The sequence below is a fragment of the Coenobita brevimanus genome, chromosome 59 (assembly GCF_032717465.1).
Source record: "Coenobita brevimanus isolate Jiangsu-jjx chromosome 59, ASM3271746v2, whole genome shotgun sequence".
Classification (NCBI taxonomy): Eukaryota; Metazoa; Arthropoda; class Malacostraca; order Decapoda; family Coenobitidae; genus Coenobita; species Coenobita brevimanus.
In genome coordinates, this window is record NC_137012.1 from 14,204,388 (window position 1) to 14,228,688 (window position 24,301).

Genomic DNA, 24,301 nt, shown 5'->3' on the forward strand with positions numbered 1-24,301 from the left:
AAGGAAACTGTCATTTTTGACATACCACTGAGTATAATACATAAGCAGTTTATTCAGATAAACATAAATTCTGGTAGGTGGGGGCACCCATCATACACCCACTCAGTGTAGTGGTGCTCTGTTTTAGGGTAGCTCTACATTGAGTGGCAAGCCAAATGATTTCCTGTAAACCAGGAAAGCATTTACTATGCTGGGTGGTAACCTTATAACCAACTGACACGTGTTCCCTACGTGACAGGAAGTGGGTTGGCAGAGGGTTAGTGACCCTCCCTGGAAAACAAATAACTAAAAATACGAACAAGAAGCCTCGGACCCGGACTGACCAAAAGATGACTAAGGACCGAACAAAGGACATGATATGGATGGCGATGTGGAATGTGAGGGATGCAAATGATGAGGTGAAAGAGAGAGAGAGTTTCCAGGCGCTTGAGGGTGCGAACAGGTGGAAGGAGAATATGAGAGAGTATGGATCAGTTGGCTCAAGGATTGTGTGGGTAAGATTTAAAGTTGGACTACAAATGTGGGCAATTGTGTGCGTGTGTGTGCCAGAGCAAGATCGTGCAAGCAGAGTGAGAGAAGAGTACTAGACAAATGTAGAAGTGAGCATGGAAAAGTTTGAAAGGAATGAGAGAATGTTTTTGATTGGTGATATGAATGGTAAAGTAGGGAATGCGAAGGTGGATGGAGTAGTTGGTGAGTGGGGTGTGCCTGCAGAGATGCTTGAGAATGGCAGTGCTTTAGTGGACATTTGTGCTGGGAGGGGGTTGGTGATAGCCAACTATCCCCACTATCCGGACATAAGAATGTTTCATCTATCTATCTATCTATATACCTAGGCTGCTTCCCCCAAGGAAAGGGAGGTAGCCGAGACAGGACGACTCACTCTCCATTTACTCATCCATTCAAACACATTCATTCGCATGTTAGCCCCAAAGGGGAGAACGGACAGATCCTCACCGCATCACACCGCACAAGGGTCAACTGCGCAATGCAAGCAGTGACATCCACAGCAGGGCCCGACAGCAGAACTGGTTTACCCCTGCCACATCATAACAGACCCATCCCCTTACCCGCACCTGACCAGACTAGCTGATCAGACCAAATGCGGGAGAATATCCCCTCAGGGCTGCGTCATCACTTATTCATTCACAATTTCTCTCCATTTATTTCTGTCCTTTTTCCCCTAACCTTAGTACCCACATTTCTTTCACTTCCAATCCCTAAACATTTTCCTTCCCTTTCTCTCTTTGTCATCACATTCTTGTGTTCTTTCCTTCCCTTCTCAGATACTCTCCTCGTCTTTCCTTCTTTCAACCAGCATTCTTCCTCTCATATCTGATCTACTCTAATTTCTTTCTCTCTTCATTCCTCTCTCCTACTGAGTACTCATTTATCTCATCTACCCATTTTTCTCTTCACAAGAATGTTTCATACTGTCCTTTTTTTCATACTATACTTACCTCATTTCACTCTTTAATGTCCTTTATTGGTGTGAATAGGGTGTTAGGAGCTATGCATATGCAGTAGGAAGGTGTTTTTCTGAGTTAGGCTAGGTTAGGGTCCATGAGTACCAGTCCTGGAGCCAGTAACCAGAATGTTTAATATTGTATGAACCTACCTCAAAACCCTCATTTTATGTTTCTTTTGCATTTATTTCAGTCATTTATGTGCCTTATTGGTGTGATTTGGGTCTTAAATAGGTGCTATGCATGTCCAGAGGGAGTTGTATAGGTGTTTCTCTGAGTTAGGGTCCATAAGTACAAGTCCATAAGCTGGGGCCCAATATCCGGACCTGCCTATGGCTCTATTACGTCGGATATTGGAGTGTTTACTGTATATATATATATATATATATATATATATATATATATATATATATATATATATATATATATATATATATATATATATATATATATACATATATATATATATATATATATATATATATATATATATATATATATATATATATATATATATATATATTATCTATCTATCTGTCTATTGCCAGACGCCTCAATCCCGTTTGGGGTGGCCACAAACAAATCGCCTCCAAGTCGCCCTGTCCCCCGCCATTTCAATGCCCTGCTCCCAACTCATCCCCCTCTCTCATATACCTCTCCACCCCATCCCTCCATCTCATCCTCGGCCTCCCCCTCCCTCTTTCCCCCTCCATCTCACTTATATACACTCTCTTCGTCAGTCTTTCACCCTCCATCCTCTCCACATGGCCAAACCACCTCAGTGTATTCCTCATAACACTTCCTATCACATCCACATCCACACCCACACCACAACGTTCCTTTATATCCTCATTCGTCAGCCTGTCTCTCCACGTGACTCCACAGGCTCCTCTTAAATAACTCATTTCCACTGCTCTCACTCTTGACTTGTGTCCTTCCAACAATGTCCAAGCTTCTCTTCCGTACGTTAGAGTTGGTATCACAATACTGTCATGTAGTAACTTTTTCACTTCCATGCTCACTTCCCTGTTTCTTTTAACTGCTTTCAAGGAACCAGCAACCTTTCTTCCCTGCTGTACCCTTTCAAGCACTTCACCCTCCAAACCTCCATCCTTACTCATCACACTACCCAAATACTTAAACGTACTCACATTTTCCAATTCCTCACCATCCAACCTCGCTGTACATTCACTAACTTCGCCTCTCTCAAAGACCATCACTTTACTCTTCCCTACATTCACCTTTAAGTTCCGTTTCTTACACACTCTCTCAAACTCATCCACCAAGCCTTGCAGCTCCCCTTCATCTTCACTCAACAACACAGTATCATCTGCAAACAACAGTACAGGGAGTTTCCAAACACTATCCTCTCTCACCAGGGCCACTCCAACATCCACTACCCTACCTTGTACCTCTTTTATTACCCCATCCATGTACAGATTGAACAACCATGGAGACATGACACATCCCTGTTTCAAACCAACTTTCAAAGAGAAAAATTCACTTAGTTCACCATCCACACGCACTGCAGCCTTCGCACCATCGTACATACCCTTCACAGCATTCAACAACTTCCCATCTACTCCATATATTCTTAACACTTTCCACAATCCTTGTCTATCCACCCTATATATATATATATATATATATATATATATATATATATATATATATTATATATATATATATATATATATATATATATATATATATTATATATATATATATTTATACTTGCAAAAGGGGGAGGTCCATGGCCGCATGGCCCCCCCCCCCCTCCCTCTGTATGCCACTGCTGGCTTCTAAAGTTCACTGTCATTTTTTTTTCCAAGTAATTACACTTATGCTTTCCAACTTCACTGTTTTTGCAAGTACCAGAACTATACAGTCTTCATTAATTGCAGTTACACTTAATGCTTGCCAACAACACTTCACTCTTTTCACAAGTACCAAAGATAATCGTCACTAATTGCAATAATAGTACACTTAATGCTTTCTGGTAACACTTCACAGACTTCACTAACAGCACTTCACTGACACTGCACTACACTCAAAGTGAACTGAAAACCAACTGAACTTACTCTAGTCTCTTCCCCATCCTTATATAAGCTTGCATTACTCTAGAAACTTCCACATTTTTCCACAGTTCTAGTATATTCCAGAGAGAGCACAGTTACCAACTCGGAGACAACCAAAACATGCTAGAGTTCTCCCACACTGCATAACACTCTAAATTATTTCACATACAAACTTAAATTACGTAATTTAAATAACATATTTAAAGTTATGGTCTTCAAGAGAAGTGAAACCAGTGAATGTATAGTGAGGTTGGATGATGAGGAAATGGAAAATGTTATTACATTTAAGTACTTGGGTAGTGTGATGAGTAAAGATGGAAGTTTAGAGGGTGAAGTGCTTGAAAGGGTACAACAAGGAAGAAAGGTTGCTGGTTCCTTGAAAGCAGTGATAAGAAACAGTGAGCATGGAAGTGAAAAAGTTATTACATGACAGTATTGTGATACCAACTCTGACGTACGGAAGTGAAGCTTGGCCATTGTTGGAGGGACACAAGTCAAGGGTGAGAGCAGTGGAAATGAGTTATTTGAAAGGAGCCTGTGGAGTCACATGGAGATACAGACTGACAAATGAGGATGTGAAGGTGCATTGTGATGTAGATGTGGATGTGATAGGAAGCATTAGGAGAAACACACTGAGGTGGTTTGGCCATGTGGAGAGGATGGAGAGTGAGAGACTGATGAGGAGAGTGTATGTGAGTGAGAGGGAGGGGGAGGCCAAGGATGAGATGGGGGGTTGGAGTGGAGAGGTATATGAGAGAGGGGTGTGTGAATTGGGAGCAGGGCAGTGAAATGGTGGGGGACAGGGCAATGTGGAGGCGATTTGTTTGTGGCCACCTCAAATGGGATTAAGGCATCTGGCAATCGATAGATAGATAGAACAAACAATCACATAAAAAAACATTATTGAGAAAAAGAGCATAATAATTAATGCATAACTTATGAAACAGCTGTGCTCACAATCGGCAGGCTAACTGGCAACTCTGACTCCTACTGGAGGCAGCTACCGTAAACATCGGGAATCAGTGAGAAACTTCGAGACTGCCTAACTACCAAACCCCATTGCTTAACAATAACATAGTACTGTAACTGATTGAGCTGTGAAAGGCTTAGACATTTGCTAAAGTATTTTAGTCATAGATTAAAAATACAGTGTAGCTGTAATTTTAGGCAGAACTGTTTAATGTTACAACCATTTTTCACTACTGGTAATTTAAGAATTTGTCCTTCTATGATATCATTGTCTCAAATGAAACAAAATATCAGTAAGAGAAGGCAGCCGAACAAGAGTGATTGAATTTCCATATTCGATAGACATTTGTCAGGATGACTTGGCAGTCTTGCTGGCTCACAGCTCTCTAATATGACTAGTTAGTGAGTGGATGACAAGCAGAGTGATCATGATTGTCATTCAGAAGGTTAACAGCCAGTTCATTAGTGATCATGTTAGCTTGCTAGAGTAGGGTTTACATTAGATGTTAAACTGCTAAATTGATAAACTATTATACTGTACCACTAAACCGCTTGACTGCTTTTGTGTTCTTGCACTTGGGTGTTTAAAAAATCTGCTGAACATATACACAAGAACATTAAAGCACATCTTTATGGTCTAGAAAATACTGTACCTGTGATTGCCAAGCAGTTAGATGATCATCTGTCTGAGTTTCTTCTAAATGGAGCCAAGCTAACCTGTCTAGTCTGGCTCCCAGGATGCATGGGGATATTTCAAGGTAACTTTGAGACAAAAAAGAGCATCTTATATACCGTGAAATATGGTAGCAGGGGGACCATAGCAGGCTTCACTTCATTCCTTCATCTGGTTGTTTGGTTACCACCCAGCATTGTAAATGGTTTCCTGGGTTGCAGGAAAGCATTAGGCTTCTCACCCAGTGTAGAACCTCCTGAAGTGGAGAGAACAGTAATAAAAAGAGACAGGAAGGAAAGGGGGATGTAAGACAAGGAGAGGGCAGATGCAGAGATAGAATGATAAAGGTGAGGAAGAAGTAGGCTGCACTGCATCAGGCAAGTGGATGATGCTTCCCACAACTTACCACCATATATGTGTGTATGTGTATAAAGCAGTTATTGGGTTAGGGATGGTCACTCTTCTTTGAGATTGACTGAATGAGAGCTAATTTCCAGCAAGATGGAAGGTGCAAGATGACAGACAGGGGGAAAAGGGATTGGCTTTACAGAATGTCAGTGTGGGAAGACATTTCCTGAGAAGAACAGGATTAATGTCAGTAGGACTGTATGCCATCCCCTCTTCTTACTCTCATTTGTGAAGCCATCCACTAAGAAGTAGGGTTAGGATGTTGCTGCTGACAATTGTGGGAATAGTTCCTTCTTCAGTATTTTAAATAGAAAACCCTTCAGTGATACAGTGAAAAAAATATATATATATAGCATTAAAATGTGAAATGAGATCAATTACAAAAGGGATTTTAAAAAATCCCTTTTGTAATTGATCTCATTTCACTAAGTAATGTCTAGTACAGTACTGTAAAGCACCAGTCAAGATCAGGTGCTGTGTGTAGGCATGAATCTCTTAGAGTAGGCTGGAAGGACTTTCATCATGTACACTCGACCCTCGGCTATCACTCCCAATTGGTCCAGCTATGGCTGCACTATAGCTGAAACCGTGATAGCCGAATTGAAGAACTTATGGTAATAATTCTAATTGGTGCCATGACCTCAATATTTACCCCTAAGACACCTTTTTTGTACCACATATTAATATGTAATAGTCTGAAATTGAGCATGTTTTATGATGTGATCACGATGCTTATAAATACCCCTCACAGTTGATTCATTGATGTTACGTTTCTTCCCCACGTTTCATGTGGTCTCACCATTCTCTATAAGTTTCACATTTCCAGTTTATCTGCATAACTTAGGTTCTTCCTCTTCTTGATTTCCTTGCCAGGTGCCGCAGCAGTATGTTGGTTGATGGTAGGGGAACGGGGAGGGGGTACGTTGGCCATGGTCATATCATAAAAAGGTTATTGTTCTTGCTATCACTGTTCACGGTCTGAGGGCGCGCACTTGAATGGTTTGGCGGGCAGGAGACTCGGTCGGGCGGCCGATCAGCGCTCGGCTGGCACTGACGTCACACGACCAATCATGAAGCGAAGCTTTTGTTGGCTGGGCGAAGCACTGGAGCCTGGCCATTTTTAAATTTTCAAACATTTGCGGTGTGCAACAGCAGGCATTTAGTGCATGATAAAGGTATTTGGGTAGTTTTTTATATAGGCGTGATAGCAAGATACGCTATAGCAGAACCCTTGATAGCCGAGGGTTGAGTTATAACACCAGTGGCTTGTGTTAGTCATGTCTTTATTTGTTCAGGATTACAATAGCCTAACCTTAGGCTCTTTCACCTAGCAGCTGGTATAGGAATGAACAGTACTGTTTTAAGGTTGTGGAGGATATTTTAACAGCAAAATTAATGCCTCAGTAGTTCAGGCTGCTGTCTGTCATGGTGTATGAGTACTAAAATCTTCTTATAATTAAAATTTCCTGTATTTTTGCAGTATCTGGTGAGCAGTATGACCCAGCTGTGTGTCTGGCCGAGAAATTCTGTGACTTCCGTACTCTTGTGGAAGTGTGCGATAAGACTGACAACCAGGAGAGATTATCCCAGTACATGGCTCGGTTTGGGTCAGAGGCAAGTATATTAAATGAAGAACTCAAGGATGTGAAGGGGTATATGGGGGATGTGCATATCGTACAAGGAATGTGGAGGGGGAAAGGATACCTGAGTTTGGGGAAGCAATGAACATGATCGTGTGCACATATTTTAGGAAGAAAGAAAGTTGATTACATGAGAGTCTGGGGAAAACAGTAGCCAGATAGACTATTTCCTGGTCAGGAGGGCTAATAGGAGGTTGGTGAGGGATGCTACAGTTATAAGGAGCAAAGAGTATGTGCAGCATCACAGATTACTAATATGTGGCACTTGCCCGGGTGACCGAATACAATACATCAATGTCATTTAAACAACACATCACAAACATTAAAAATAAAATAACACCAAGACTCAATGCTTTGAGGTCACTGGCCCATACAACATTTGGACACAACAAAGAAACCACCACCACAGTATACAAACAATACATACATTCAGTGATGAATTATGCAAGCCCTGCCTGGGCTTCTAACCTGACCAAAACACACTACAACACTCTACAGACCATACAGAACAAGGCCCTAAAAATAATCACAGGCTGCACAGCTACTACACTCACAGACCACCTACATCAAGAAACCAAAGTCCTCAAAGTCAAGGATCACCTAGACATGAGAGGCACCCAGTTTCTTGCTGCAGCCTCCACAAACCCACAACATCCACTACAGTACATGGCAGCACATCTACCCACACCAAGGAACATCAAAACAACACCCAGCACACAATACCATACACAAATACTGTCATCTCTTCCCCCTCGCCCACCTCAGACCAGCTTTCAGAAGCATATCCACACTCAGATCACTCGCCGCTCCATTCAGTCACTTAAAGACAACACACAGCTGCATGCACGGCCTCCTGACATCCACCCTTCTGAATCCTATCTTCCTCGTGAGGACAGGGTCCACCTGGCCAGGCTGAGATGTGGGCACCATCCAGCCCTCTTAAGCTACCAGAAGAGGCTGGATGACTCTGTCGCTGATGCCTGTCCAGGATGCAACACAGCACCCCATACTATTAAGCACATTATGGAAGAGTGCATTGCACATAATCACCTATGCCAACAACACAACATGCACTCTTTGAGAGCTCTGTGGGAAAGCCTGGTCTCGGCCATGGCCTTCCTAAGGGACTCGGGGCTGTTCGGCCAGACTGCCAAGGGAACAACAACAACAACAACTAATATGTGGCATGATGCTGAAGGAGCGTGTGTTGAAGAAGATCTGTGCACCTACGAGGAAAATATGGAAGTTGAAAAACCAATCAGTAGGGTATGTCTTCTATAGTGAGGTGAACAGAGTGGTGGCTGAACAGGGAGTTGTTGACAAAAGTGTCAATGAACAGTGCATAATTCTCAAGAACAATCTCCTGAGAGTTACTGATTCAGTGTTTGGACGGACGAGAAACCCCCCAAGACATAAAGTAACTTGGTGGTGGGATGATGGTGTAGAAACTTCAGTTAAGGAGAAAAGAAGGCTTTTCCAGGAATGGAAATGGGATGGTAACAAAGAGGAGTATTTGGCTGCCAAGCATAGGACAAGAAAAGAAGTATACAGGGCAAGTCTGAGTCTCAGAGACTTTTACCAGATAGCCTAAATAGCATTGAAAGGAAGAATACAGTATTTAAGGTAGCATATGATACAAAGAGGGAAAACAGAGATATCATAGGTGAGCAATGTGTGAAGAATGTTGATGGAAAGGAAGTTGCAAACAGTAAGGATATTAAGGACACACACCCAGAGAGAGCATTATAACTGGTTATTGGATGAGGAGTTTGACTGGAACAAGGAAGGTTTGGAGTCAGCGGATCCATTGTTTGGCCCTTGGCTTTTGATTGCTGCTGCTGCTGTGAGCAGGGTAATAGGTAGGATGCAGGGTAGATGGCAGATGTGTCTGGGTTGACTACAGAAATGCTGAAGGCCTCAGGAGATGTAGGTGTGGGGTTGGTTACTAATTTGATATATAAACTGATATTATATGTGAGTGTGTTATCCCTATGACTGCCTGAAGAGTGTGATGGTAAATGTGCACAAGGGGATGGGTGATGCCCTGGAAAGAGGAAATTATAGAGGCATAAAACTTTTGAACCAGATTATGAAGATAATAGAGAGTTCTAGATGGTATGATTAGAGAAAGAGTGAATATTGGTTAGATGCACTTTGGGTTTATACCATGCAAAGGGACCACGGATGCCATATTCATTGTCCAGCAGCATCAGGACAAATATATAGGAAAGAAAGAGGATCTGTATTTTGTATTTGTTGATTTGGAGAAAGCCTTTGACAGAGCCCCTAGGGAGGTGGTGAAGTGGACAATGCGAATGCTTGGGATCGAGGAGTGGCTGGTTAGAGTGGTTATAGCTATGTATATTGGTGCTCACACCCAGGTAAGAGTGAATGGAGATTTGAGTGGTGAGTTTTCCGTGAATATTGGTGTGCATCAGGGGTCAGTCTTGAGCCCTTGATTGTTTTTCATGGTACTTGAAGTAATCTCACATGACTTCAGAAATGGACTCCCATAGGAGATGTTGTATGCTGATGATTTGGTGTTGATTGCAGGAATTGAAAGGAAGGCAGAGGAAAGATTTAGGAAGTGGAGAGATGGTGTTGAGCACAAGGGATTGGGAGTAAATGCACATAAAACAAAGGTGAATGGTATCTAGGGTTGGTGGCATCACTGTCAGGGAAGAGGGAGAGTGGCCATTTGTGGTCTGCCAAAGGGCATGGGAATTAATTCCATCTTGTGCAGTGTTTGTGGTAAGTGGGTGCATAATAGATGTAGTGGTATTAGAGGTAGAGTGGATGATAATGCCGATTTCGTGTGTGCATTGTGTCAGCGAGAGCATGTGGAGATTGTCAGGCATGAAAAGATTGATCTTACTGGTGAGTTTTTCAAGTGTGTTGAAGAGTTTTGTTATTTGGGAGACATGTTATGTGCTGGAGGTGGGGCTAGAATAAAGAGTGGTTGGAAGTAGTTCAGGAAGCTGGTGCCTCTCTTGACTTTGAGAGGGCTCTCCTTCTGTGCTATGGCATCTTCAATGTGGCATATGTTAGGAGTGTAGTGCTGTATGGAGGTGAGACCTGGGTAGTAAAGGAAGAGGATGTTCGTTAACTCAAACCTATAGAAATGAGTACGTGGATGTGCAGTGCATCCTTGAATGCAGGGCCTAGGGGGGCTAGGTTTACCATGGAAGAGTTGAGAGGAAGGATGGAACTGAGGTGTATTGGTGTTGTGATGAGGAGGGGTCGATTAAGATGGTTTGGGCATTTGGAAAGGATGGGGGATGACAATTGGGTGCAGAAAGTGCGAAGTATGAACACTATGAGTTGGGTTGTGAGAGGCAGACTGAAAAAGACCTCGGATGAGGTCATTGAGTTTGACCTCAAGGATATGGGACTGAATAAGGAGGCTGCCAGAGATCTAGCAGCATAGAGTGCCACATTGGGTGACCAAGGCCGATGCATGCAAGCATGTTGGGGCCATTATAAACCAAACAAAATGAAATGAAAGTAAAGTCATAAGCAGTAAAACTTGTTTGGTCATATTTCAGCATCAGAACAGTGTGTAGTTGTTTTCAGACTTTAGGTAATACTGGTTGCCAATAATTGTAGTCTTTATTTTCTTTCCACATCCACAGGGTTTCTCAGATTTTGTGTTTCGATGGTATCTGGAGACTGGGAAACGAGGTCGTCTGTTGGGCCAGGGTGGGGGACAACAGGGCGGGGAGCTGTCCAGGTTCTTACACGACTACCCATCCTTGGCCTGGCTAAACCAGATTCAAACTCGTGACTTTTCAGCAGCTGCCACCACACTCAGACAGCTAGCCCAGGAAGAGACTGCATACTTAAGTCGCAAAAAGGTCAGTTGTATTATTCCAATATTGTTTTTATCTAATTTGGTTTATTACACTTTACACTCCCTCTTGTTTCTTTCATTCCTTCTTTCTTTCCTCTTCCATCTGGCTATGGGTGACTCTGCACTAAGTGACAGGCCAAATGGTTTCCTGTACTCTATGCTGGGTGGTAACCATATAACCAAATTACGGCGCCTGGTGGTTTAGTGGGTAATTAAGGTGCTCCAGTCAGATTGAACCTGTGTAGGTTTATATCCAAGGGATGGTTGGGGTTAATGCTCACATAATACCACTCAGGGATGAGTGAGGCTGGTCACTCTCATCTTAAGTGCCAGGATCAACTTGCCTAGCCCTGGACTCCTATGCTCCTCATGGTGTGACATGGGATTGGATGATGGATGGATGGATCTGTGTCTCTTGCCAACCCAGGGCCTGGTAAGATTAAACAGGCTCATTTAATTGTGTGGAATGTGAGAGATGTTAATGAGGAGGGTAAAAGAAGTAAATTAGTTGAATTAATGAATGAAGGATGATATGGTGTTATAATGTTGTAAGAGGCAAAAACATAAAGGGTGAAGTATTCTTTTGGGAAGGTAGGATTTACTGTAAACTCTATATCAGATTGAATTTTGGCTTGAGTCAACCAGTCTCCTCATACACTGTACGGAAATCTGTGTATGGTATACGAGGTATGTCCAGAAAGTATCTGATCTTAGGGTCTAAAAAAAATAAATGACTAACCTGTTGAGCTAGGACACTAATCCTTCCTCAAAGTAGACCCCTTCTTACTTGACACACACAGCCCAGCATTCCTTCCACTGCCTGAAACACTTTTTGAAGTTGGTTTTTGGCATTTCCTGCAGGTGCTTCGTCGCATTTGTCATGATCTCTTCTCTCATCCCAAATTGGGAACTCATCGAGTTTTGGACTTGAGGAATGACCAAAAGATGCACAGTCATGTCTGGTGAGTAGGGAGCCTGCCAGACCTGCAGGATGTTGTGCTTGGCCAAAAGTTCCTGAATCAGTTGAGAAGAATTGGCAAGGGCGTTGTCGTGGTGCCACTTCCAACTTGCCACTTTCCAAAAGTCTGGTCTCTTCCACTGAAATGCATCATGAAGATGATGGATAACGTCCAGGTAGTAATGTTTGTTGACAGTCTGACCTTCCGATGTGTATTCGTGATGCACAACACCACAGTAGTCGAAAAAAAACTGTCAGTATGCATTTCACCTTGCTCCGGACCTGTCGTGCTTTTTTTGATGGAGTTGACCCTGCATTCTTCCACTGGGATGACTGTGCTTTTCTTTCTGGGTCGTACATGAGCACTCAACTCCAGTCATAACAGTATTCAGAAAGTCTGGATCACGATTTGCACACTCCAGCATGTCTTAGGTAACATTCATTCGCAGAGCTTCTTGTTCATGTGAAAGGAGCTTGGGAATGAACTTAGCAGCAATTCCTCACATGTCCAAATCATCTCTTAAAATTTCTAGTGATGTTCCATCTCTGATTCCAATTTCATTGCAGTTTCCCTGACAGTCAGCTGGCAATCTCCCATAACCAAATCGCACTTCCTTCACTCACATTTTCAGCACTCCTGCTTGTTGATGACCTCCCAGGACGAGGATCACTCTTGTACCACTGCTTTATTTGCCTAACCCCCATGGCTTCATTCCCTTAAATTTGCTGGATCTTCCTGATAGTTTAAACTTGGATATCACCTAGTTTTTGCCAAAGTTTGATGCAGTAACCTTGTTCATTTTTTTCGGTCATCGTGACGAATGCAGGAACACCATGAGCATAAGGTCCACGACCAAGACCATTGACTAACTGACAGCCACTGAGTCACTCGTGGCAGCTGGCATTAATCATACATGCGCACATAGGTCCTGCACTGTCATCATGGAACCTGCTCCTATCCCCGAACTGGTTGGTGAGAAAAAAATAAGGTCGGATATTTTCAGAACAGACCTCGTATATCAGATGCTGCCAACTAACTGACCCTTGGCTGTAGTTTTGCTTTATCTGGCATTATGTAAGCTTTGCACAACCAAGTTATCATTTACCTACTTGATTTTACTGTCTTATTGTACTGTGATTTATTATGATTTAAAATGTCTAATGATATATGTTTTGTATGTATGTACCTCCCTTTCCTTGGGAGAAGCAGCCTAGGTATATAGCTAGACAGATGTATTTACAGTATACAATATCAAATTGCACAGTACCACATTGAATACACAGGAGATTTAGAATGTAATACAGGTATACCCCAGTTTAACAATACAGTTGGTTAGGTAAAAACCCATCATTAGGCGTGGTATCATATATTCGGGGTAGATTTAACATGTAAAGTAGTGGGATGCGTTTTTCAGCCTTGGGTTTTCCTCCCAAGCAAGTCCGGAACTCACCCAAATGAGTCCAAAATCAAGTTTAAAGCCAATCTAAATGGCCTAGCAACTGTAAAAGAAGGTAACCTATGCCTAACACCTGTCAATAACTGTCTAAAACCAACAAATACAATCTGAAAATCGTCAAATATAAGTCTGGAAAGAATCAAGCTTAGTAAACTGTACCCCAGAATAACAATGTTCACCCTGTCTGTGGCTAAAACACATTAAGTTAAAAATCAGTTTATAAGTTAACCTAAACACACAATTTTAGTCTCAGATATCATCAAAATCTGGAAAAAAAATAATGAAAACCCATCATTAAACCTGGATTTGGCCATCGTTAGGCGGGGTATGGTGGTATTTCTACCCCCCATCGTTAAGCCGAGGTATCGCATCTAGGGGTATTGTATATCGAGGGATACATGTATATGAACATTTTGGGTGTATTAATCTATTGTATCTAACAAATGAAGTTACTTACATAATGAACCTGACTTTGTAATAAAACAGGGACATGCGTTCTGTTTGAAAGATGGGTGTATATTTTCACTCCGAATGAAATTACAAGGAACACATTAATCAGAATATAAGAAGCTGCAACCTGCACATCAGAAACCTGTATTCTGTGAAACAGTACATGAATAAACATTTCCTTTTAACATTGCTTCACACTGTGGTTTCTTGTTGAATTGTTAATACTTTGTTGGCATATCCAAGTGTGATTAACAAATTGAAGATGATCCGTGCACTTCAAGGAACCAGGAGCTGTTCGTTTTTCTCTTGTTCAGTTGTTTCATTTATAAAAGCTCCAGCATGTTTGCATGCATCGGCCTTGGTCACCTAGTGGCAGCTCTCCACACTGCTCAGTCTTTAGCAGCTTCTCTGTTCAATCCCTTATCCCTGACATCACACTATACAGGAACAAGACCATTATAGTGTGATAAACCATTTTGCCACACTAACCGGGGCCACATATGTCACAAATAATTCAGTAGGGACCAGTGGAGGTCATGTATAATGATTCACCAATACACCTCTGACCCATTATCCTTCATTGTGATCACACTCATGTTCTAATTTAAGTTCTTTATGGGACAACTGAGCCTGGTTCATTATCACGCTACTTGACAAGTCCACTTCATCTGATGCTGTCAAAACTATTCCATCATCACTCAATCATTGTCAGCACTCATACTATCTTTAATAGTTTTTCTAATGTTCATTTGCTTCTTTGAATCAGTTTGCATAGAATTTCAGTATTTTTTTTTTTTATCCCATTGGAGCATTTGATCTTAGACAGTTGGAGAACCAGTACCATATGTGTCACACAACTTCTGCACGGACCATCACAGGACATTTTTTTCAACAGTTTTGCCTGTTTCATGCATTACTGTTTTTGTTTTAGCATAATAAAAATGTCCTACTACATTCAGTCCCCTCAAATAGCTGTTAATATATAATTGTGACCAGACAGGTGAGTGAAACTATATATGAAGATATGGGTGGCCAGTGCAGTGGGTCACTGGGTAGCTAAGTAGTGATTACTATGGTAACAGCTTGCCTTGTGGGGACTGGCTTCCACATGCACACAACCCTGAAATGGACTAATGCTATATGCATTCCACACTCAATTATAAAGTGTCTCAGTAGATACCAGTAATGGAAATAACCTTTGATTTGATTGTGGTAGTAACTGTGAATAAGCAGAAGTGGTGATGCAGTGTTTAAGGGTAAACTTAACTTAAAAGAATGAAAAATTTCTTGAGAAGTGTTTAAATCACAAGAACAGATGTTAATGGTTAGAAATGGTTAATTGTGAGAATACATTGATAACAGTGCTGGCTGACAAGGCAAGTTAGGAGAAATTTAAGAGAAAAGGGTTGTCTGGCTCACGATTTAGAGTACAGTAGTAGAATTGGTGTAAACATTGTTGATCCAGTCCCTGCACTTTCTTTTTAGGAGTTATTAAAGGTGGTTGTTGCAGGCGTTCATCATCCACTCGATTTAGTGCTGCTTTGGGTGTCTGCCCTTTCCTCTCTTCCTTCCTTCCTCTACTGTCTTTCCTTCATTCTTTCCTCTTCTGCCTACAGGTGACTTTATACTCCCTCTTCTGCCTGTCTTGTCTTTCTTTCCTTCACTCTTTCCTTTTCCTTCTGCCTATTGGTGACCCTACACTGGGTGACAAGCCAAATGGTTTCCCATATACCAGAAAACCATTTACTATGCTGGGTGGTAATTATGTAACCAAATTATGGAGCCTGGTGGTTTAGCGGGTAATTAAGGCACTCAAATCGGATTAAACGTGTAAAGGTTTCTATCCAAGGGGTGATTGGGGTTTATTGCTCATGTAATGGCACTCAGGGATGAGTGAGGCTGGTCCCTCTCATCTTAAATGTTAGGACCAACTTGCCTAGCCCCAGACTCCTATGCTCCTCACTGGGCAGCATAGAATTGGATGATGGATGGATGGATGGATGGATATGGGTATTAGGAAAAAAAGTGAATGTAAACTTGTGAGTCCTAAACCAATTAGCATTTATTCTTACTTATTGCTCTTTTGGAGGAAGAGGTTATATACCAGTGATTTGGTGTTGATTGCAGAGAATGAAAGATTTAGGAAGTAGAAAAATGGCATGGGGCACAAGGGCTTGAGAGTAAATGCAGATAAAACAAAGATGATGGTATCTTAGGCTGATGGCAGTACTGTCAAAGATGAGGGAGATTGGTCATGTGTGGTTTGCCACAAGCAGGGTTGGCACCAAAGTGGGTGATCTGGTTTTGCCCACCTGGGTTTTTTCAATAAAACCCACTTGAGAAAAAAAAAAAAAAATGCTATTTTACCCACATTACTTTTTTTTTTTTTTCCCCCTTCAAATTAATGTATTTAATCATATAAATTCAGTTTAATATGAGCCAGTATCATAGAAACTTATAACACATACAAGCAGAGCCTAAATTTTGTATACATGGGCAGAAAAATAATAAAATATCAATAATAAATCATAGATACCCATCATATTCTGATTTACTGGTTAAAAAAACACCAATAAGCCTTGCCAAGCATTTGATTAATATTGTATCAACCATAATGTTAGCATCCTTACTTTCGTAGCATAATATCCACATTTCACATAATATGGTACAATAAAATACAGTGATAATTTCCATATAGGCTTGAACAGTATTGCATAATATCAAATTTCCATTAATGCTCTTGTTAATAGTGTTTAATCCTATACACCAAGATACCTTCTTTGGTAACTGTTTAACTAGGAATTATACTGTCATGCCAAATGATAATATGTAAATGGTAATATATACTGTATTCTGAAAAACCTGCAACAGTTACCGTTGAAATTCTATGGCATGTGAACTCAGATAATGTGTCAGTGATTGTACATAATAAAAAACAATATCTGTAAATAATATAATTGACTGTAACGTCTATTGAGTTACAGTATTTGCATCAGAAGTCTGAAGACTCTCCACTCTCCAGTGAAATATATATCTGTGTTTGGGTGTCTGCCCATTCCTCACTTCCATACTTCCTCTTCTGTCTCTCTTTCCTTCACTCTCTCCTTTTCCTTCTGCCTTTGGGTGACTTTACACTCCCTCTTCTGTCTTTCTTTCCTTCCTTCTTTCCTCTTACTTCTGCCTGTGGGTAACTGTTCACTGTGTGACAAGCCAAATGGTTTCCTGTACACCAGAAAACCATTTACTACACTGGGTGGTAACTATATAACCAAATTATTGCGCCTGGTGGTTTAGTGGGTAATTAAGGTGCTCCAATTTGATTGAGCCTGTGTAGGTTTTTATCCAAGGGGTGGTTGGGGTTTATTGCTCAGGTAATGCCATTCAGGGATGAGTGAGGTTGGTCACTGTCGTCTTAAATGTCAAGACCAAATTGCCTAGCCCTGGGTTCCTATGCTCCTCATGGGCCAACATAGGACTGGATGATGGATGGATGGATGTTTAAGTGAGTTATGATTATCTCAATTTGGCACTAATTTCAGTATTGCAGTGTTTACAAATCTCTTTGTTACTGCCTTCCACTTTTGTTAGTTCACTCCATCCATTTGTCTTTTTTCAACCACAACCATTTGTATGTAGCATGTTTCAGATCACTGAAATAAACTAGAAATTTTGCACTTACCTTTCCCAGTCTTATTAATACCTTAATTACAACATTGTGTCCATAAATGAATGGAAACATGAATAACTGTGCTTAAGGTTGGGGAAAACAAATCTTAATACTGTAGTTTGAATCAAAGGTAAGCTTCCTCAGGCAATTATCCAGTGAATGCAAAATTTATATTCAGCATTAGCTAGTATTGTAACCTTTTAGGATTACCAGTAATTTTGTTTTTGATAGATGTGGTTTTTGCTTAGTAAGGATTAAGGTAAATTTGTTATATAATCAGTACATGGGTTAGGTTAGGCCTATGCCGGGTTTAAGTTTATTATCAAATCTCAAATCATCTAAAGAAATTTATTATTAACACGGCTACCTTTTGAATATTAGTCTGTTTGATAGACTTAGATTTGTTACCCTATGGCTATTATCACTTTTAAGATGTGTACATTCACTTAAAGGCGACTAAAAGGGTCGTAAAAGGTGACTAAAAGGGTTGGCGGAGGGTTAGTGCCCCTCCCCGGAAAACAACTAACTAAAAAAACAAACAAGAAGCCTCGGACAAGGACTGACCAAACGATGACGACCCAGGACCGGACAAAGGACTTGGTAATGAGTACATGGAATGTAAGAGGAGCGAATGATGAGGTGAAAGAGAGAGAGATTGTCCAGGTGCTTGAGGGTGCGAAAGTGGATGTATGTGGAATAACTGAAACAAAATGAAGAGGAGAAAGTGTGAGAGAATGGGAGTATGGATGGGGTATATGTGCAGGAGTAGGTGAGAATGAGAGGGCAAAGGAAGGTGTATGTATAGTTGTGAGTAAAAGATGGAAGAGGAGCATAAGACAGTATGGATCAGTTGGGTCAAGGATTGTGTGGGTAAAGTTGAAAGTTGGAATACAAATGTGGGTGATTGTGTGTGTGTATGCACCAACGCAAGATCATGCTAGAAGAGTGAGAGAAGAGTTCTGGACAAATGTGGAAGTGTGCATGGAAAAGTTTGTAAGTAATGAGAGAGTGTTTTTGATTGGTGATATGAATGGTAAAGTTGGGAACGTGAAGGTGGATGGAATAGTTGGTGAGTGGGGTGTGCCTGCTGAGATAGATGAGAATGGGAGTGCGTTAGTGGACATTTGTGCTGGGAGGGGGTTGGTGATAGCCAATACCCTCTTCAGGCATAAAATGATCCACAGGTATACATGGCGAGTGATGAGAAGGGTGGGTGGTGAACTGAATGAAAGGAAGGCAATGATTGATTATGTGTGTGTGGATGAAAGGATGCGAAGATGTGTAAAGGATGCAGGAGTGTATAGAGGTTGGGGAAGTGGACTTTCTGACCACTACTTGGTGGTGGCCAGAATTAGAATGCAAGTAAGATGGAGGAATAGAAGAAGGGAAAGACGAGAGGAAGGAGTAGTTGCAAGGAGAGTGGAAAGGTTACAAGAGGATGAGAGAAAGGCAGAGTATAAGAGAGAAGTGGAGGAACGATTGGGCAAATATGAATTGGAGCAGATGGGAGACGTGGAAGGTGTGTGTAAGATATTTACAGAAGAAATATGTGCAGCATGTGATGTGGTGTGTGGAAGGAAGAGAAGAAGGAGGGGGGTGCAAGGAACAGCGTGGTGGACTGAAGAGGTGAAACAGGCCGTGGCACAAAAGAAGAAAGCATACAATGAATGGATGAGAAATAGGGGCGTGGAAGAAGTTGAGAGGCGGAAGAGAGAGTTATATGTGGAAAGAAAGAGGTGAAAAGATTAGTAAGAGAGAGTAAGAAGAGAGTGGATGAGGAATTTGGAAGGAATTTGAGTGTAAAGTGGAGGGACTGTAAGAAAATGTTCTGGAGAGAAGTGAAAAGAGTAAGAGAGGGTGGAAGTGAAGTTAGCAGGGGAGTGAAAGGTAAAAATGGTAGATTACTAGTGGAGAAGGGAGAAAAAGTGAGCAGATGGAGAGAACACTTTAAGGAATTGTTGAACGTAGAGGATGGAAGTAACGCGAATATAAGTGGCTGGAGAATGGCTGGGAGAAGGAGGGAGGTGAGAAGACAGGAAGAAATCAGTAGGATAGAAGTTGTGGAAGCAGTGGAGAAAGTTAAATCGGGGAAAGCCCCAGGAATTGATGGAGTGTGTGGTGAAATGCTGAAGCATGGGGGAGAGATAGTAGTAGAATGGATGTGGAAGATGTGCAGATTGGCCTGGGAGGAAGGTAGAGTCCCGGAGGATTGGAAGTCAGGTATAATTATTCCCTTGTACAAAGGAAAAGGGGAAAAAGAATGTGGTAATCATAGGGGCATCTGTCTTCTTAGTATAATAGGAAAAGTGTATGGTAGGATACTTATAGACAGAGTTAGAGAAAGAACAGAGAAATTAGTTGGAGAAGAACAGGGAGGCTTTAGGAAGGGAAAAGGTTGTGTAGATCAGATATTCATTCTTAGATCTTTAGTGGAAAAGTTTCTAGAGAAGGGAAAGAAGTTGTATGCGGCTTTCATGGATTTGGAGAAAGCATATGTCAGGGTGGATAGACAAGGATTGTGGAAAGTGTTAAGAATATATGGAGTAGATGGGAAGTTGTTGAATGCTGTGAAGAGGATGTACGATGGTGCAAAGGCTGCAGTGCGTGTGGATGGTGAACTAAGTGAATTTTTCTCTTTGAAAGTTGGGTTGAAACAGGGATGTGTCATGTCTCCATGGTTGTTCAATCTGTACATGGATGGGGTAATAAAAGAGGTACAAGGTAGGGTAGTGGATGTTGGAGTGGCCCTGGTGAGAGAGGATAGTGTTTGGAAACTCCCTGTACTGTTGTTTGCAGATGATACTGTGTTGTTGAGTGAAGACGAAGGGGAGCTGCAAGGCTTGGTGGATGAGTTTGAGAGAGTGTGTAAGAAACGGAATCTAAAGGTGGATGTAGGGAAGAGTAAAGTGATGGTCTTTGAGAGAGGTGAAGTTAGTGAATATACAGCGAGGTCGGATGGTGAGGAATTGGAAAATGTGAGTACGTTTAAGTACTTGGGTAGTGTGATGAGTAAGGATGGTGGTTTGGAGGGTGAAGTGCTTGAAAGGGTACAGCAGGGAAGAAAGGTTGCTGGTTCTTTGAAAGCAGTGATAAGAAACAGGGAAGTGGGCATGGAAGTGAAAAAGTTACTACATGACAGTATTGTGATACCAACTCTAACGTACGGAAGTGAAGCTTGGACATTGTTGGAAGGACACAAGTCAAGAGTGAGAGCAGTGGAAATGAGTTATTTAAGAGGAGCCTGTGGAGTCAAGTGGAGAGACAGGCTGACGAATGAGGATATAAAGGAGCGTTGTGGTGTGGATGTGGATGTGATAGGAAGCGTTATGAGGAACACACTGAGGTGGTTTGGCCATGTGGAGAGGATGGAGGGTGAAAGACTGACGAAGAGAGTGTATGTGAGTGAGGTGGAGGGGGGAAGAGGGAGGGGGAGGCCAAGGATGAGCTGGAGGGATGGGGTGGAGAGGTATATGAGAGAGGGGGGTGTGAGTTGGGAGCAGGGCAGTGAAATGGCAGGGGACAGGGCGACTTGGAGGCGATTTGTTTGTGGCCACCCCAAACGGGATTGAGGCGTCTGGCAATAGATAGATAGATAGACATTCACTTATGGAAGTGATTTTTCACTTGTAAGAAGAATGGGAAATGTAAGTGTTAAATTACCAAAGAAAGCTGTAGAAACAAAGGAAATGAGCCCTTCTCCCACTGCTGTGTTGTATCAACAAAGGAAATGAGTCCTTCTACCAGTGTGTACAGTAGTGTGCACTGATCTGTCTGTCAACTCACAAGGTGTACTCTCAAGTTGAAACATGTTTTAGATTGTAGCAGGCAGCCCAGGAGTAACAGACAAGGCAAAACATGACCATCCCTGTCATTCAACTCGCTGTGAAAAATTCTCATTGTGTTAAATTATCATTCAATTGGGCTGTCCATAATTAGGTATAAACATTATTATTATATTTGTTTTATGGTACACACTGAAATAACCCACCTTTGCCTTGGAGGGGTTATTTTGTGGGGGGGGGAAAAAAAAAAAAAAAAAAAAGTGTTGGGCTTTTTCATTTCCCCCCCCCCCCCAACCCTGGCCACAAGGGTGGTGGAAGTAATTCCATCTTGTGCAGTGTTTGTGATATGTGGGTGCATAAGAAATCTAGTGATATTTTAGACTGCAAGATAATGCTGATTTTCTGTGTGTGGTGTGTTGGGGAGAGCATGTGGAGATTGTCAGGTGTAATAGGATTGATCTTGCTGGTGAGTCTCTCGAGTGTGTGGAAGAGAGTGTGAATGGCAAGCTGGTGACAGGGAGAGCTGAAGCTCCAGTCTCACCAGCCACCAGGACCTGGTCCTGACCATCTCCCTTTGCTGAACATTTTCAGTGCTTTCACTTACACAGAGACTAGGCCAGCATACTCTCATAATACCTCTACCTTCAACTGTCTGCACAACACTACATGCACATTAGATATCACACCTTCTATTTCCACTTCCCTGTAGCAATGGCCACTGCATTAACATCAGCAAACGAGGTGGTATCTCGAATTGCTACCATCGGCAGGGTATGGCTGATGGCACAGGGTCCACCCAGTCATTATCGAACGACTGTGCCGGCAGCAACTGTTACAAACACAGTTCATGCATGTCAGCGGAGAAGCGCAGGTTTGGCCCTCTACTTTATCAGTATCCATGGTTTTACTACCAATTTGCATTCAATTCACTTTTTTTTTCAGTCAGTATCCCCTCTAGCCCTGTTCCTCACAGAATCCCAAATCTCTCCATCTACTGAAATATCCCCATTTTGTTCTGGTTACCATCTCTTCACAAACTTCCATAACAAGGGTGGCACCTGTTGTTATATCAGTTCTGACTCTGCAGTTGACACTGTTTTGAACTTCACTTCAGCTTATTTTGATTATTCACTGTATAAACTAAATTATCAAAATATTATCAAATATATCTGTGTAGTCTGTCACACCCCCAATGCTTCTCCAGAACCCAGTGTATTTGACTCCATATCCACACAGTTGACTAACCTTAGCCTCACCCTCAGCACTGAAATTACCGTGATTTTAACATGTACATAATGTAGAATGGTTATCACATTCTGCCAGGACTGACAATTCTGGTCTAGAATGCAAGCTGCCTGCAGAATCATGTAATCTCATGTAGTTGGTAAAGCAGCCAACCAAAATACCAGATAATCCTGACCATATTGCTCATCTCTTGGATCTATTCCTGACAAATAATCCAGATCAGTACAGGATAGAAGTACTGTCATCACTTGGATCCACCAACCACAATCTCATCAAAGCCTCAATAGTCAGCCCCCCAAACCTCCCTGTTCTGAACCAGTCAGGGTGACCTGATGGCACTTTGATAGGGGAGACTGGGATGGATTCAGAAATTACCTAGCTGACATTCCATGGCAGTCTTTCTTCTCTAGCGACATCATTTCTACCCAGTCCCGCATTAATGACTTAATACCACCTGGTATGGAATTGTTCATACCAAGTCAATGGTTCACTGAAAGATTGGACTTCCCAAAATGGTTTGATAGTAACTGTGCTAGAGCAGCAGCCCAAAAGTCATTAGCACATAACTCTTCCATCCATCCATCCATCATCCAATCCAGTTTTGCCCCATGAGGAGCGTAGGAGCCCAGGGCTAGGCAAGTTGGTCTTGACATTTAAGATGAGAGTGACCAGCCTCACTCATCCCTGAGTGGCATTACACGAGCAATAAACCCCAACCACCCCTTAGATATAAACCTACACAGGCTCAATTCGATTGGAGCACCTTAGTTACCCACTAAACTACCAGGCGCCATAATTTGATTATGTGGTTACCACCCAGCATAGTAAATGGTTTCCTGGTGTACAGGAAACCATTTGGTTTGTTACTCAGTGTAGAGTCACCCATAGGCAGAAGGAAGAGGAAAGAATAAAGGAAAGAAAGACAGAAGAGGGAGTGTAAGGTCACCCATAGGCAGAAGGAAGAGGAAAGAATAACAGAAGAGGAAGGAAGAAAGAGAGGAAAGGGCAGAGACCCAAAGATGCACTACATTGAGTGAGTGGTTGGTGAGCACCCCCACCTACCATACTTAAAATAATAAAAATCTGAATCACTCAGTCAATTAGAATTGCTAGAAACCATGCAAAAGAAGTAATGAATCTCTCTAAATCAAACTTTCTTCACAGTCAAGCATCCAAACTATTAAACAATCCTAATGACAGTACCTGTAGAATATTCTGGTCAACTCTCAGTTCTTTCAGTGACAACTTTAACAAGTCATGACCCATTCCCTCACTAAAATCCTCAGACAGTAACATTACAGACCCATGTGGTAAAGTGAATATCCTTGCCAGTACATTTGCCAGAAAATATACATTAGAGGAAGTCAGCCAGAACATCCCAGTACTAGAGCTTGACTCGCCAGAAATTGCTCCACTTAAAATACAGACTAGATAAATAAAATCTGTCCTAGACAATTTACCAACCAACAAAGCTCCAGGTGCTGATGGAATTCCTCCAATTGTTTTGAAAAAGTGCTCCCCAGGACTTGCTTCTGTTCTAGCTAAATTATTCAGACTATGCATATGCATTTCTTCATTCCCTGATTCTTGGAAACAAGCCAATATCCACCCAACTCTGAAGAAAGGAAGCTCTTCTGACCCCTCTGATTACAGACCAA

At 41.8% G+C, this 24,301-nt stretch overlaps 1 protein-coding gene across 1 annotated transcript in view; it reads left to right on the forward strand.

The window, feature by feature from the left end:
- Nup133 (nuclear pore complex protein Nup133) overlaps positions 1-24,301 on the forward strand; it is a 600,491-nt gene that overhangs the window by 494,834 nt on the left and 81,356 nt on the right. Inside the window, exons 17-18 of the mRNA XM_080274695.1 lie at positions 7,075-7,208; positions 10,867-11,088. Coding sequence (XP_080130821.1) covers positions 7,075-7,208; positions 10,867-11,088 — 356 coding nt within the window. The remainder of the gene's footprint in view (positions 1-7,074; positions 7,209-10,866; positions 11,089-24,301) is intronic.